This window comes from Castor canadensis, chromosome 13 (genome assembly GCF_047511655.1).
Source record: "Castor canadensis chromosome 13, mCasCan1.hap1v2, whole genome shotgun sequence".
In the NCBI taxonomy this organism is placed as follows: domain Eukaryota; kingdom Metazoa; phylum Chordata; class Mammalia; order Rodentia; family Castoridae; genus Castor; species Castor canadensis.
In genome coordinates, this window is record NC_133398.1 from 54412775 (window position 1) to 54430284 (window position 17510).

A 17510-nucleotide genomic window follows, 5' to 3' on the forward strand; every position below is an offset into this window, starting at 1 on the left:
AAACTGAAGGAATTTGCCACCACCAAGCCAGCACTACAGAAGATACTTAAAGGAGTTTTACATATAGAAGAAGAAACTAGAGCGGGACAGGCAGACTCAAGAAAGAATAAACCCCTTTGACCAAGCAGACCAGTAAATAAGGAATAGGTAAAACTAAACAACAGGGAAACAAAAGTGACTGGAAACAACAGGCACTTCTCAATAGTAACGCTGAATGTAAATGGCCTCAATACCTCAATCAAGAGATATAGAATAGCAAATTGGATTAAAAAATAAGACCCAACCATATGTTGCTTACAAAAGACTCATCTAACTGAAAAAAATAAACACTGGCTTAGAGTCAAAGGCTGGAAAAAAGTTTTCCAAGCAAATTTTCCAAGCAAAAAGTGTATAAGTAGTACTCTGACAAGGTAGACTTCAGAATAAAATCAATCAGAAGAGACAATGAAGGTCACTTCATATTAATGAAAGGAACAATTCATCAAGAGGGAATATCAATCCTTAACATATATGTACCAAACACAGGGGCACCCAGCTACACTACAAAAAACTCTTAATGGCCCTAAGAGCTCAGATAAATGCTAACACAGTGATAGTGGGAGACCTGAATATCCCACTGTCACCAACAGGTAGGTCATCCAGACAAAAGATCAACAAAAAAACTTCAGAGCTACCCCATGCATTGGACCAATAGACATGGTTGATATCTACAGAGTACTTCACCCAACAACTACGTAATACATATTCTTTTTTGCAGCTCATGGAATGTTCTCCAAAATAGATCATATTTTAGGACACAAAGCAAGTCTCAACAAATTCAAAAAAATCAAAATAACCCTCTGCTTCCTATCAGACCACAATGGAATAAAACTAGATGTCAACAACAAAAGAAACCCCATAAAATATTCAAACATATGGAGACTGAACAACACAGTACTAAAAAAAAAAATTGGGTGACTGAAGGAATACGGGAAGAAATCAAAAAGTTCCTAGAATCCAATGAAAATTTAAAAAAATGACCTACCAGAGTCTGTGGGACATAGCAAAGGCAGTGCTAAGGGGAAAGTTTATAGCTATAAGTGCCTACATTAAAAAAACAGAGACCTCTCAAACCATCTAATGATGCACCTTAAGCTCCTAGAAAAACAAGAACAAACCAAACCCCAAACCAGCAGATGGAGGGAAACAATAATGATTAGGGCCAAGATTAATGAAATCGAAACCAAACAAAGTATACAAAAAATCAATGAAACAAAAAATTGATTCTTTGAAAAGATTAACAAGATCAACAAACCCTTAGCCAACATGACAAAATGGAGGAGGGAGAAGACACAAATTAGTAAAATCAGAGATGAAAAAGGGAACATAACCACAAATACCAAAGAAATCCAGAGAATCACTGGCAAGTACTTTGAAAACTTGTATTCAAGAAAACTGGAAAATCTAGATGAAATGGATGAATTCCTAGATGCATGTAACTAACCAAAATTGAACCAAGATATCAATGATCTAAACAGTGCTATTACATGCAATGAAATTGAAGAAATAATAAACAGTCTCCTTATAAAAAAGAGCTCAGGACCTGATGGATTCACAGCCAAATTGTAACAAACCTTTAAAGAAGAACTAACACCAATAATCCCCAAACTTTTCCAGGAAACAGAAAGGGAAGGGACACTACCAAACTCATTCTATGAAACCAGTATTATATTTATTCTGAAACCCAATAAAGATATAACCAGAAAAGAGGATTATAGACCAGTATCTTTATGAATATAGATGCAAAGATCCTCAACAAAATACTGCCAAACAGAATTCAACAACATGTCAAAAAGATCATACACCATGACCAAGTTGATTTCATTGCAAGGATACAAGGATGGTTCAACATCAATAAACATAATATAGCACATAAACAGAAGCAAGGACAAAAACCACATGAACCTTTCAATAGATGCAGATAAAACCTTTGACAAAAATCCAGCACTCTTTCATAACAAAAGCTCTGAATAAGCTATGAAGAGAAGGAATGTTCCTTTACATAATAAAGGCTGTATATGACAAATCTAGAGCCAACATCATTCAAAGTCAGGAAAAAGACTGGGATGTCCACTTTCTCCACTCCTGTTCAATATAGTTTTGGAATTCCTAGCCAGAGCAATAAGACAAGAAAAAGAAATAAAAGGGATTCAAATAGGGAAGGAAGAAGTCAGACTATCCCTATTTGCAAATGACATGATCCTATACCTAAGAGACTCCAAAAACTACCAAAAATCTATTAGAAATCATAAACTTTCAGCAAAGTAGCAGTACACAAAGTTAGCTTACAGAAACCAGTAACTTTTCTATATACCAACAATGCACAAATCAGGGAAACAATCCCATTTACAATAACCCCCAAAACAATAAAGTACCTCAGAATAAATTCAACAAAAGAAACCAAAGATCTTTTTAAATGAAAACTATAAACCACTGAAGAGAGAACTCGAAGAAGACATCAGAAGATGAAAAACCTTCCATGGTCATGGATTGACAGAATCAACACTGTGAAAATGGCCATATTACCAAAGCAATCTAAATGTTTAATGTCAAAATTCCATGACATTCTGCACAGAAATAAAAAAAGCAATTATCAAATACATATGGAAACACAAAAGACCTCGAATAGCCAAAGCAATTCTGAGCAAAAAGTTCAATGCTAGAGGCATCACAATACCTGACTTCAAACTATACTACAAGAGCCTTAACAATAAAAAGAGCATGGTATTGGCACAAAAACAGACAGGAAGACCAATGGGTCTGAATAGAAGATCCAGACATGAACCCATGCATCTGTAGCCAACTGATCTTCAATAGAGAAGCCCAAAATACATGATGGAGAAAAGACACCCTCTTCAACAAATGCTGCTGGGAAAACTGGATATTCATATGTAGAAGACTGAAACTAGATTCCTGTCTTTCACCCTGTACCAAAATCAATTCAAAGTGGATCAAAAACCTTAATATAAGGCCTGGAACTTTGAAACAACTCCAAGAAGCAGTAGGAAATACACTGGAAAATATAGGTACAGGGATGACTTCCTAAACAGAACTTAAAAGGCTAAGCATCCAAAAGAAACAATGAACAAATGGGACTGCATCAAACTAAAGAGCTTCTGCACAGCAAAGGAAACAGTCACCAGTCTCAACAGAGAGCCCACAGAATGGGAGAAAATCTTTGCCAGCTACTCATCTGATAAGGGACTAATATCCAAAATCTACAGACACTAAAAAATCTCAGCCCGCAAAGAATCAACACCCAGTGAAGAAAAGGGCACCTGAATTAAATGGAATTCTCAAAGGAAGAGGTGCAAATGACTAGTAAACATATGAAGAAGTGTGCAACTGTCCTGGTTAGAAAAGAGATCCAAATCAAAACAACACTTAGATTTCATCTCACCCGTTAGAAGAGCCATAATGAAGGGCAATAACAACAACAAATGCTGGCAAGGATGTGGCAAAACAGGGACCCTTATACACTGCTGGTGGGAATGCAAACTAGTACAACCACTATGGAAAGCAATATGGAGATTCCTTAAAAAATTAGAGTAGAACTACCAATGATTCCACTCCTGGGCATCTACCCAAAGGAACATAAGACAGGCTACAGTAGAGACACCTACACACCAATGTTTATTGAAGCGCTATTCACAATAGTCAAGCTCTGGAAACAACCCAGATGCCCTACGACTGATGAATGAAATTGTAGTATGTATACATAATGGAATATTACTCAGGCACAAGGCATAGTAACATGGGGTTTGAAGGTAAATGGATGTAATTGGAGGACATAACATCAGTCAGAATCAGAAACATAAAAGACATGTTTTCTCTCATACATGGAAGACATATACAAAGATAAATATATACACAAAAACAAGCATGATCATATACAAACTCAGTTGTAGAACATGTTTTTAACAGTGGAACAACTCTATGGAACTTGGGGAAGGAGATAAAGGAAAAGAGAATGATAGAGCATTAGTAATATTGCATTCCATAAGGTGTGAAGGTAGAGGATATAAGGATGTGTGTTGAAAGCTGTTGAAAAATGGGGGGTGGCAAGTAAAGGGGTAAGGGAAAATATTTGAAGGGATTGAACAGACCAAAATAAAGCACAGTGGGCATACATTGAGACACCCCTTTGAACATCAACTCAAATATTAATAATGATAACCAGAACTGTGAAATAGGCACAGTGGGGGGGGGGGTTCTGGTGGGAAGGAGGGAGCGTGAAGGAAGGAGATTAAGGTGATGGTATATGGTTGATGGACTTCATATACCTATATGAATCAGAACTAAAAAATCTCTTGCAATTGCTTTAGGTGGGGTGGAGAGGGTTCTGAAAGGGAGAGACAATGGAAGCAATATGTAAATAATGTATAAGACTAATTGGAATTGTCACTATATCCTAATAAAAATTATAATAAAAAAGTTAAACTGATGTTATAATCAAATTTAATTATTTTAAAGAGTCCCTTTAATACAAATGTCCTTTTTTCTGATGATATGAAAGTAGGCTTGCAATTGTTAAATAATAAAAAAAAATCCCAGCAAAGATCTGAGTAGTTTTAACACTTGCTACTTCAACTACAGGTGTGGGTTTATATGTGTGAGAGAGGCTGAGTATGTAAGTATGCAAGTATATGTTCACACATAAGAACAACATAGTAAACAATCACAGAAAAAATGTCTTTAGAATTACAAGGAAAAACTTTCACTTAACCTTCAGGCTAGTAGTATAGTCTATTTATAAAAGCCAGGGAGATTTATAAAACCCTTCCCGCTGCCATACTGAAAAGCATTCTATAGAAGGTAAGCATATTTTGTAGAGAGGACACTGGGGAAAGTGAACTATATTAAATTTCAGCATTTGCAAGATGTGAAGCAACTAACAGGAACAGAAATATTTAAAGCTAAAGGAAAACTAGTCATCAGAATCTGTAATTTAAATTCTTAACAACTGAAGGCAAAAAGATAGAATTTTTAATATGATTCTAATACAAGAATACTGGGTTTTGCCTTTTTGTTTTTCATATAAGAGTTTAAAATGTATTCCTAAATGGCTAAATTTAACTGAGAAGAGGAAGACAAAAGGCTGGGATAAATTAAGGACAAAATGTACCCTTAAATACTGTTAACTTCCAAATTTTCTAGGGCTTCAGTCATTATTTAGTACCTCCTCCATACTAAACCTGCTTGGCCCTAGGATCCTTAAAGGTATCTTCAAGTTTCTCATCATGTAAGCTATTAAAATTACCCATCTCTGCTTTCTGATCCCCTTCTGCTAATCTCATTACTACTACATACCCATTTATTATAATGAGGATCACATTTATTTCTATCCTTTCTGTTTGCAGAAATCGGGAGACCCTTACTGCCCTTTGCCTAGACTACCTTCTTGCTTCTAGTCTTTGCTCTCTCTGAACTACCCAACATGCTGATCTCATGTATCTTTCTAAAGAATAACTCTGATTACATTCCTTTCTTTCTCAAAAGCTTTTATTTTCTGGTTCTATCTACTTTCTTTCCTTTTTTTCCCCCACTACCTAAACTACAGAAAAACTAGTTTTGGGTGTTTCTGCTATCTTATTCAATCATTAATTTGCTTGCTTGTGTTTTTCATAAATTGTAAGCTTAAAAAAGCATTAATATGAAAAGAAGAATTAATACAAGTAAAAATGTTCAAAGAAATTAAAAGCAGTTATACACAAATAAATGAAAGTAGATCAAAATTACCAATTGCATAGGACTACTTGAAATAATGAGAACAAACATTCGCATTCTGTATCAAATATGTATGTTAAAATTTTAGAGCTTTTCGTTTTTATGCACTTCTGACTAATAGCAGCAGTAGGTATTATATTGTACAGTTTCATACTGCACTTGACAGAACGACTTTTTATAGTATGGTAAACATTTTATCAATATGAAATTTTATCAAATGAGCTCAGACAATTTTTTTCAAGAGAAAGCAGTTCTGTAACCACATTCTTAAACAAAAGACACAACCACAGGGCTAGATTCACCCCTATAATTTCAGGACTGTACCGCATATAAAACCCAATGTACAGACAGGACGTAAAAGGGAAGTTTCCCTATAATTTTATCGGAAATACTTCAATACTATAACACCATTTTCAAATTCAATAATATTTTAAGGAATATGCTTAACTACTCCACAACTCAGTGATCATGTACAACTCAACTATGAGAAGGCATAATCCATAAAGTAAACCAAATGTATGAATGAACATATTTATACTTTTGCCCATACGATTCTGTGAGCATCTTAGAGTCTGAAAAAAACTGGTGGGCAAAGAAAACATGTTTGAAAATTCAGGACAAATATAATTGCTGGGATTGAGAGAGAAGAAAAGAAAGCTAACAACAACAAAAAGGTATTTCCTGTTTTATAGATTTTTCTCTTGGGCATAATTACAAAGTGGCATTCAAGTACAACCAATGAAGTCCCTACTTTTTTCTCACAAAATCCAAAGGCATCAGCAAAACCACATATGTCAGTAATAAAAATAAAAAGTCTTTGACTTTTTAAATGTTATCATACTGTCACAGTGGAATAAAATTAGCTTGAAAAATGATCTAAAGACACATGCTGCAGTTCATTATGTATAACAGCAACAGCAGCGGTTTCCCAGTGTTCATAAAGGCTGCTCCATTAAATCTACCTCCAGTCAATAATTAGGAGTCCGCAAATAAACCTGGGCAATTAAATCAATACTACCAGGCAATTATATTCCAGAGTCCAGGCTCAGTGGCACAAAAAGGCACTATATCAAACTAGAGTATTAAGCGGTCTGATGCCATTTTCAACAAGATTTTTTTATACTAACTGGACAGAATAAGCGTACATCTAGATAATGTAGAATGTATGGGTCAGAAAAAAACAGGTCTGGCATCAGAAGAGTTTCAGAGAAATTTAATAAAAACTTGTAAGTACTGATTTATTACTTTATAGTTATAGTTAACTTGAAATGTCTAATTAAAAGAAATGCAAGGTTATAGTTACAAGGTGAGCATTTTACAAATTTATTACAAAGTCTATTTTTTTGGGTCATTTTTAAGCTGAAAAAAAAAATCCTAAACTCCTTGATGTGCCAGCAGTGAGCTGGGTTCTGGCACACATGATTAAGAAATGACTTCTCTTCTGAAAAGTAAGTTGTTACTGTGAAGGCTTTGTCTAGCATCTGTACATCTGATCTTATTCAACTTTAAGAAAAAGATACCCCACCACCTTCCATTATTATTGAAGCGATTTTAGATGTTTCAAAACTATACAAAATAGATACTGAGAATTTGAATAGTTTATATATCATTTACTTATTCTTGACATTATCAAAAGCATAGGAACTGCTATTTGTTACCATAAATATAAAATAACTGCACTTCTTCAGCTTCTCTTTTTTAATCTTTCACACAGAAACATTTACAATGTCTTTCCAAAAATCACGGGATGGGTGTTGCTTTTTTTTTTCTTTCTGTTTTGACAAATATATTTTAGCTTTTAGTTATTCCAGATCAGTTTTGAAATAAACAATTAGGTTGAGCAAAAAGAGCTATAATGAAAAAGTTTTAGAATACATTACATGCTGTCAGTGATGTCAAAACAAAAACCGGCTATGACTAGAAAAGCAGGGATCTCACCTGCCAATAAACTGCCCTTGATCACTTACAAGAGGGGCGCATCCCAGCAGACTATATGTGTATTAAAAAAATACTTGAAAGGGAAGAAAAAGTATCACACAGGTCACAGCAGCAGTCTCAATAGACCCCTCAGGGATTTCAACTCGTCTTGGCCTTGTCATCCTCTATGCAGGTCTCCACTCGGCCCAGAAAATGTCGATAGGAAAATGTTTGAGGGGCCTCTGGTGGAAACTTTTTCATTCTTTCTGCATTGACAGGATGCCAAATCAATATTTACTTCCCACTAACAAGCTGCTCGAGGTCTCAGTAGAAAATATTGTAGAGAATGCGGGAAGACACAGTAATAAACAGCTGTCTGGCTGTGAGGAAAACATGAATTGACTGGAAACAGGTCCAAAGTAAAAGGTCACTGAAACCCATGAACTCCTCAGGTGTCCATATCAACAACTAACTTTAAAGACACATAATAAAGAATCTCTTTTCCTAAGAGGTCTGAGAAAATGGATCCTTTTCAGTCTAGCAAGCATAGAGGTGGACTCAATAATTTAATTAATGCATTTGCTAAGACCCATGTTGGCTCTTTCCCAAGGCATTTGTTTCATTTGTTAAGTGCAAAAGTACAAATAGAGGGTTAACTTTCTGGTCTACGTTTTGGAATACTTCTTTACCTAACAGAAGTAAATAATGGGTAGTGTTTGCAAAAAGTTAGGAATCTAGTAAAAAAGTAAGGGTTGGAGTTTTTATTTCAAAGTTTTAATATATGAAGCAGAAAAATAAAATACCTGTCCTTCAAGAAGTTTCTGAATGTACAACAGCCATTCCTTGTCATTTTCAGCATCTAGCTTTGTCTTTTCAATTTCCTAAAGAAAGTGAACACACCACTGGTGTTAACTGCATTTACATGAACGTGGTCACACTATCAGGTATTGAATCAATCTAAAGAGGTATCAGTGGAATCATTTTCAACAGAGTGGCCTATCCCCTCAAGGTAGGCACATTTAAATCCATCCTCTCTGATATTTAATTTATAAATATTTACATATATATGTAATATAAATGCATGTTCCTATATTTCACAATAAATTAGGAATATTTTATTTCCACTTTTGCCATGGAGCTCAAGATAGGGCCTGACATGTGGGTGAAAAAGATGATGAATCTGCATAAAAGAATCATTAACAAGTGATCCTCAAGAGATAACAAAAAACTTACACTCAAAAATCTTGGATGAAAATAGGTAAGTAAAGGGTAATATAAACAGAATCAAACATGCCATGATTGGTATGTTTATTGCTTATTGATTTAAAATATTCAATAGTGTACAGATAGGCAAGTGGCACTTCAAATTAATGTCTCTGTTTTTAAGTCATCAATTATCAAAATAAAATATTTCGGAAATTATAATGTATTCACGTATGCATTTGATGGTTTACTTAAAATCATATTTCTACATAAAATAGACTTTTCAAAACAGAATCATTTGAGAAAACTAGCACTTGTTGAAATTTACTGTATGCCAGGCATCATACTAAGCACTTCACATAGGATCTCACAGTTTTCTACGTGAATTTATTAGTTTGATGAAGTTTAAAAAACATAAGTCAGGTCCTCTGGGGTCTGCTTAGACAAGACATACAACTCTAGATCTCTAAAAGATGCAGGGATCAGTGTAAATAACCTCTGATTAAACCTGATAAATATATGAAGGTGCAGAACTCCTCTCAGAACAGTGTGTTTGTACTTGAGTCCTTTTTCTTCCAGGAGGGCCTTCATTTAGGGCAGTATAGAATGCAGTATCACAGTATGTGTGCTCTGTTTCAGACTGCATGTGCCCAGGAGTAGTGTTGCCATTTCTTCACAGAAAGGTGTGTTCCAGTCTTTGGGACGATAACAAGAGACCCTTTTCTAGGTCACATACTTAAAGGGATTTTTTTCTTATTTGCTCATTCAAAGGCACTGCTTTTTCCTAATTTGTCAGCCAAGAGAGGGCTGACATCTTTTTAACACCAAATAAAGGCAGTGATTCTGTGTTCTAGAATATGTACCCATTTTTATATATGTAAGTACATGTATGGTACAGATATCCACATGTTAAAATTCCTAGGCAATAGTAGAGGCCTCAATTTCATTTTTTTGTTAAGGTTTTCATTATTAACAAATTTTAATTAAATGTAACAAAGCATACTTAACAACCTTGCTAGAGATACTATCATCTCCCATGTATCTTGTGTTTGATATTACGTTAGATAACGCTCTCTTACTTCAAAGTGCAGAGTATCCCATTTGCCTATAGGATGAAAATAATACCTGTGGAATTCCTTTGATCTATTTGCAAAGACCTCCTTGTAGTTTAGAAGACTTCACAAATTGTACACTGCTCTACTCCAACAGATCTTTAAGAAGCTGATGGGTGTGTGTGTGTGGAGGATGGTCTCATACAAACATCTAAGTCCAGCACTATATTTTTCCATTGAGCACATATTTACTGGGATGTTCTTAGGGCTATTATTTCCTTAATCTTTCACAGCAATAAAAAATCTAATATTCATGTTGAGTTCAGAGGCAAAGTATAGGATCAAGCAACTTCCACAGATTTTAAAGGATACTGTGCATAGTTGAGATTCTGCTATTATGTGGTAGTAACCATGTCAAAATGCACTGCTGCCAAGGAAGTGCTGAAGTGCTACTGAAGACCTGTACCTGAATACATATCCTTCACTCAGACTGGAGTACTTTTGCAACTTAAACTATTCCTGTATTTTCTAATAATATATTTCCATGAAATACACTGATCAGTGATAATTTTGGATTAGCCAGGAAAGTTAATTTTTAAATCTCACATAGGAGATTTTTGTCAAATTAATGTGACTCAGCTTAACTAAATCCACTCAAATACTCAATACTTAATTAAGTAACTTTCAGGTGTGGTAGTACACACCTGTAATCCCAGTTATGTGGACGCAGAGGTAGGAATATTAGTCTGAGATTGACTGGGGCAAAGACAAACTAAAACAAACAGCAAAAAGGGGCTGGGGGTATGACTCAAGTGCTTGCCTATTGAGTTTGAGGCTGTGAGTACCACCAAAAAAAAAAAAAAAAAAAGTGGCTTCCACTGGGAATGGTGGCGTGCAACTCTAGTCTCAGATAGTTGAGAGACCAAGCAGGAAAATGAACTTGAGTACAGGAGTTTGAGACCAGCCTGGGCCACATAGTGAGATCCTGTTTCAATAAAAAAAAAAAAAATACTGGAAAACATAGCGAGACCCTGTTTCAACAACAACAAAAAAATCAAAATCATACTGGCTTACAAGATATACAATATGATTAACTAAGCTAAAGAAAATGGAGACACAAGAAAGGATAACCAACATGAGTAATAAGCAATTCAAAAGATTATTGTACTGACATTTCTATATTACGCAGTTAAACTTCCCTAAAGAGTCTTTTAGTTGTTTAATATTCAATGTATGTCTTTCATAGAGACTTTAACAATCTTGGTTTCATGAATATAATATTAAAAATGAACTTCTAAGAATGATGAAATAAAAATATGTACCTAGATGTGTAACAAGCCTTTATTAAGAGATACTTAAATGATCTTACTACTTCATCTTCTGTGTCCAGTATCTCCTCAAGGTCTGACCGTGAAATGTTCAGGATAGAAGCTGCCAAGGTCTGGGCTTTATGAGTTGAGGTTTTACAAGCAGCCCTGTTTGTCTGCATTTTCTTAAGTTCTCTGATTTTTCGTCTTATCACATGGACATCATTTTGTAACTCTTTGACCAAAGCCTGCAATATATTGGAAAGAACATGGACTCATATGGAAGTCATAATGAAGACAAAGCAGTCATAACATAAACATGTGATGATACTAACCAATCATTTGTATCAGGTTTATTTTGATTTTATTTATTTTTGAGCATAATGAATTGCTATTTAGTTATTGTCATTATGCAATAAAAGCTCCCTTAACTGATCTGTGACTAACCAAAGCTCTTCCAGTTCTCTTTTAGATATACCAACTGCTATCTTGGTTGGAGAATGCTTGCAGCTGGCAGGCTACTTGTAATCATGACAAAGCACAACTGCTCCCCCTCGCTGACCTCACCCAAGAGTCAGTTTTCATTATCCCTAAACATTATTATGAGTTCTAACAGACTATTACATAACTTACTTAATTAGTACATAAGAGTATGAAATATTACTGCAGAAAATGTTTCTGAGATTTTACTAAAATTGGCTTAGAAATGTGTCAAGGACATGAGAAAGAAGTTGAGTAAAAGTGCAATTGAAATGTGTATGGGCAAGATGACAATAATGGATTGAGATCATTATACAAAAGCTAGTATTGCCTCACGAGTCTTCAGGTTTCCCTCCTGAAAAATCAGTAAGGGCTAGCACATACCACTTCTACAAGTGCCTAAGAAAAAGACACTTTTTACTCTGTATGGACAGAGTTCTGTGCCTCAATGCATGGCTTTGTAAGCACAAAGGTTAGATGTTTGGGTTATTTTCAATATTTTGGTGGCTTAAGTAATGTTGCAATAAATAATTGTGCTTAAGTATCAATTTTCCAGCTCTAGGATACAAAACTATAAGTGAAACTGCTGTACAAAAGGGTGTGTATGGCCACATTTTTGATAGCTGTTATTTAATTGTATCCCCAGTCTTTCTCCAAGATACTAACTTTGTGGAGATAACTCCATAAAGAATGTGAAAGTATCTGTCTTTACATCACTAGTAAAACATCAAATCTAGTATTTCAGTTAGAGTTCATTTGGTTTATTTTTTTCACTTCTCTTATTACAAATGAAGTTGAGAATTAGCCTTAAGATAATTTTATTTTTCATCATTTTTTGTTTTCCTTAGTGATTTACAAGAGTTTTTTTCTATATATTAGGGAAATTATATTTGTCTATTGTAGACACCTCAATTTTTCATAATTTCTTTTTTGAGATATAGTGTTTTATACCAAAGAAAAATGTTAAATTTTTATGTACTTGAATTGATTAATCTTTTCTTTCTCACTTTTAAATTTAGTGGGATCACTTAAAAAGCATTCTTCACAATGAGGTATATATAAGACACTTCCAAACCATGATTTTTGGACTGGAAGTATGGCTCAAGTGGTAGAGCATCTACTTTGCAATCATGAAGACCTGAGTTCAAACTCTAGTCCCCTGCCCCAACAAAACAACATGATTTTTTTCTGCTTTTAGTTTTTTTCAGTCTTCCATGAAAGCCCATCTTTCCCACAATTGTTTCATGTATTTAACTAAAAGCTTATCCATGTTATTACTTTTATCTTTTTTCCCCAAAAATTCCTGTATTAATTTAATTCTGCAAATTTTAATTCACTTTTATTTTTATCTTTAGATTCTCGTTATTTTTCATGTTAATTGTTTCCTTTGTTCTTATTTATTAATTTAAATATACAAGGCTACATAAGTTTTTGAGCACCATTTTAACTGTATTTTATGGGTTCTGATAATTCTAGACATGCTATTTTTTAGGAATATTCAGCCATTTGTTCAGATTTCCTCTTCAAACTACAAACCATTTTTTAAAAAATTTTAGGTGGTAGTGATCTCTGTTCTCTGGTTTTGTAATTATAGTTTCATTGCATTGTCATTACCATTAATGAATACTATCTATAAATATATTTGTAGATATAAATATTAATGTATGATTGGTACTATCAATAGAAAGTTACCTATACTTTTTCTAGCTTTCAGAATTAATTGAGATTTTATTTTTTGTGTGTCTCAAGTTAGAATCCTGGAAAAGGATTCTGAAATGAAGATCTGCATGCATGCATTTTAAAGGGAAGTGAGCTGGGCAGAAAGAGAAATTGAAGTGCACTTCAGGGTTTTATTTAGTTAGTTTTTGTTCTTAGTCTTAAGTCCAGGATCTTTATTAGAACATATCCAGGGCATGACATATTAGATCAATTTTCCTTGGTTCATATTATGTTCTTTGAAGTCTTTTTATTTCTGAAAGTTATTTTGGGTGCTAGCCTTCAATATTTGTTCTATTCCATTATTTTGCTTTGTTCTTGGAAGACTCCAGTAATACATATGTTGAATCTTTGCAATGTGCTCCATAAATTTTTTCCCCCAATACGTTTTTTTAAATAAGGCATAGAATGAAATAAAGCATACAGATTTTAAGTGTTTAGTTTAATAAGTTTTGACAGTTGTATGTTTATGTGTAACCACCAGCTTCTCAAGATATAGAAAATCTTTGTATTTCAGAAATTTTCTTAAAGCCCTTTCTTAGTTCGTCCCACATTAGTGACTGTTCTGATTATATAATCTTAATCTTGCCTTTTCTAGACTGTTATATAAATCAAGTAATATATGATGCATTCCTTCATACCTGATTTAGTTAATGTGCTGTTTTTAAGGTCCATTGATATTGTTTGTTGCATGATTCCATGAGAGAATGCTGGTTTTATCCCTTTGTAATAAATTGAGAATCTGCCTGTGGACATTTTCCCCTAGTATTTTATCATGGAAAATTTCACACATGCAGAAAAGTTGAAAGAAATGTTTAGTACACAAATACCCACCACCTATGCACTATAATTAACTTGTCCTATACTTTATTGTGTATCTATTCATCCTTCAATACCTCTTACTTTGTGGATACATTTCAAAGAAAGTTGCAGATGTCTGTACGGTTTACCTCGCAACACAGCAGCATACATATCGTTAAATATAAGTGAATATTTACAGCCCTCTTTACTATTTTTGAACAAAATTTATGTATGTCTTAATTGTATAGTTTTATGAGCTTTTACAAATGAAACCTAGGTTAACACACATCCAGATCAAAGTAAAGGACATTTCCATCACTCCAAAAATGCATCTCTTCTCAGTCATTTCCCAAGATTCCTGGGATTTTTATTTGCATCTCCCTAATGATTTTTTTTTTTGTGGTACTGAGGTTTGAACTCAGGACCTATACCTTGAGCCACTCCACCAGCCCCTTTTTTTTCTTGTGAAAGTTTTTTTTGAGATAGGGGCTCATGAACTATTTGCCCAGGCTGGCTTTGAACTGCAATCCTCCTGATCTCTGCCTCCTGAATAGCTAGGATTACAGGCATGAGCCACCAATGCCTGGCCTCCCTGATGATTTATGATGGAGCACTGTTTTACATATCTGTTGGCCATTTGACATGTATTCTTTGGAAAAGTTTCTACTCAAGACCTTTGCTTCATTTTTATTTGGACTATTTGCTGTTTTGCTGTTGAATTGTGAGTTCCTTATCAATTTTGGACATTAATCCTTATCAGATATAAGGCTTGCAAATATTGTCTCACATTTCATAGTTTCCTTTCAATTTTGTGGCTTCCTTTGCTGTGCAGAAGCCTTTTAGTCCCATTTTTTTCTCCTTTTGTTGCTTGTGCTTTTGGTGCCATATCCAAACAAACAAATCACCAAGACCAATGCCAAGGAATTTTTCCCTATGATTTGAGAAGTTTTAAGGTTTCAGGTCTGATATTAATTCTTTAATATACCTCTATTGGATTTTTCTGAGTGAAGACAGTGGTCCAATTTCATTCTGCTGCATGTGGATATCCAGTTTTCCTAACACCACTAATTGAAGAGACAAAACTTTCCTGACTGTGTATTCTTGGTGCCTTTGTCAAATATACCCATGGCTTTATTTCTGACCTCTCTATTCTGACCGTTTCTCTGCCAGCACCATGCAGTTTGATTTCAAACCACAATGTGTAATGTCTATGTTACGTGCTGGTGTCGAAGTGTTGCAGGCCGGAGTCGAGGGTCCTTACCTTCACAGGCCAGGGAACTGGCTCATGAGGCAGTTGAATGATGAGCCAATGCCAGTATGTAAAGTAGAATTTATTAAAGAGAAAGGAAAGACTACAGCTAGAGAAGAGTAGTGGATCCCAGAAGCCAGTGGCTCACTACTCAGGTGAAGGCTGGGGCTTTTATGGATGTCCCAGCTCGGGGTTAGGTGGGTTTTTGTCATTGGCCATGGATTTGAGGGCTTTCTCAGGTGAACTGGTTTGGTTTGCACCTTTATTGGGGGAAGGGAACAATCTTGAGAGCATTTTGCTCATCAGCCCTGTGGCAGATCTATCAGACTCTGTTTATCTGTCCTTTAGGATGCAGGAACGCAGGCCTCCATCTCCTCAGGATGCAGGAATGATATGGCTCTCCATGGGGGATGGGATACTCACTCACCTGCCTTAGCTCTCCAGACCCAATACCTCTAACTTTACTCTTCTTGCCCAGCACTGCTGTGTCTACTCAGGGTTTTTTGTTGTTCCACATGACTTTTATCCATTTTTTTCTATTTGAAAAATTTATAAGAATTTTTTTATAGCAATTGCACTGAATCTACAGAGCATGTTTACTACTAGGACTTAATAATAATTCTTCTAGTCCGTGAACATAGCTATTTTCCCATTTATTTACATCTTCAATTTCTTTCATCAATGACTTTATGCTTTTCAGTAAACAGACTTATTGAGTTTCTTTTAAATTTTACCGCAAAGTTTTCTTTTTTGGTGTTGTTTTGTTGTTATTATTAATGGGATTGGTTTTATTTATTTTTCAGAGGATTTGTTGTTGGTATACAAATTCACAAGTCATTTTTGTAGTTAATTTTTTAATCTGTAATCTCTACTGCATTCATTTATTCTAATGGTTTTTGTGGTGGAGTCTTTAGAGTTTTCTATATATATACAATAATGTCATCTGAAAACAGACAATTTTGCGTCTTCATGATTTACATGTTTTCTTTCTTTCCTTGCTTAATTGCTCTGGCAATGTCTCCCAGTACCATCTAAAATAAAAGTGGTGAGAATGAGTATCCTTGTTTTATTTCTATATGGCTTTTATTTTATTGTGTTGAGGTACATTCTTTCTGTATCCAACTTGTTTACTTTGTTGGGAGGTTTTTGATTACTGATTCTATTGCTGTATTTGTTTTTGGCCTATTCAGATTTTGTGTCTCTTTATGATTCAGCCTTGGTAGGTGGTATGTTTTTAGGAATTTCCATTTTTTAATAGCTTATCTAATTTCTTGGCATACAATTGTTCACAGTATTCCCTTATGATTGTAAAGGAATTTCTGTGGTATTAGGTGTAATATCTCCTTTCAGTTATAATTTTATTTGAGTCTTCTCTGTTTTGCTTGATTAGTCTTGCCAAAGATTCGCCAATTTTATCTTTTCAAAAAGTCAGCTTACTTGCATTGACCTTTTGCATTGTTTTTCTATTCTTTATCTGATTTATTTCTTTTCTAACCTTTATAAATTCTGTCCTTCAGCTAACTTTGGGCTTGGTTTGTTAGTTCTTCACTTTCTGGATCTTTGAAGTGAAAAGTTAGGTTGTTTATTTAAGTCTTTTATTCTTAAGGAAGGTATTTACAGCTATTATCTTTCCTCTTAGAAATGCTTTTGCTGCATCCCATATATTTTGATATGCTGTGCTTCCATTTTCACGTGCCTCAAGATATTTTTTCTTTTGATTTCTTATTTGATCTATTAGTTGCTCAAGACTGTGTTGCTTAACTTCCACATATTTGTGAATTTTCCTCCTGAAATGGATTTGTAATTTCATGAACACTACTATGGTCAGGAAATATACCTGATATGATTTCAATCTTCTTGAATTTGTTAAGATTAGTTTTGTAGCCTAATATCTGACCTATCTGGGAGAACGTTCTGTGTGTACTTGAGAAGAATGTATATTCTTCTGCTGTTGGAATGTTCTGTATATGTCTGTTAGGACAACTCATTCTATAGTATTATTCAAATGTTATTTCTTTT

At 34.5% G+C, this 17510-nt stretch overlaps 1 protein-coding gene across 13 annotated transcripts in view; it reads right to left on the reverse strand.

Moving 5' to 3' along the window:
- The window catches only part of Cntln (centlein), a 314618-nt gene that overhangs the window by 12061 nt on the left and 285047 nt on the right, over window positions 1-17510 (reverse strand). For 12 of the 13 annotated variants that reach the window (XM_074051749.1, XM_074051761.1, XM_074051748.1 and 9 more), the window contains 2 exons: window positions 11308-11493; window positions 8487-8564 (listed from right to left, as the gene is read on the reverse strand). The exons of the other annotated variant lie outside the window; for it this stretch is intronic. In XM_074051749.1, the coding sequence (XP_073907850.1) occupies window positions 8487-8564; window positions 11308-11493 (264 nt within the window). The remainder of the gene's footprint in view (window positions 1-8486; window positions 8565-11307; window positions 11494-17510) is intronic. 13 annotated transcript variants of the gene reach the window in all.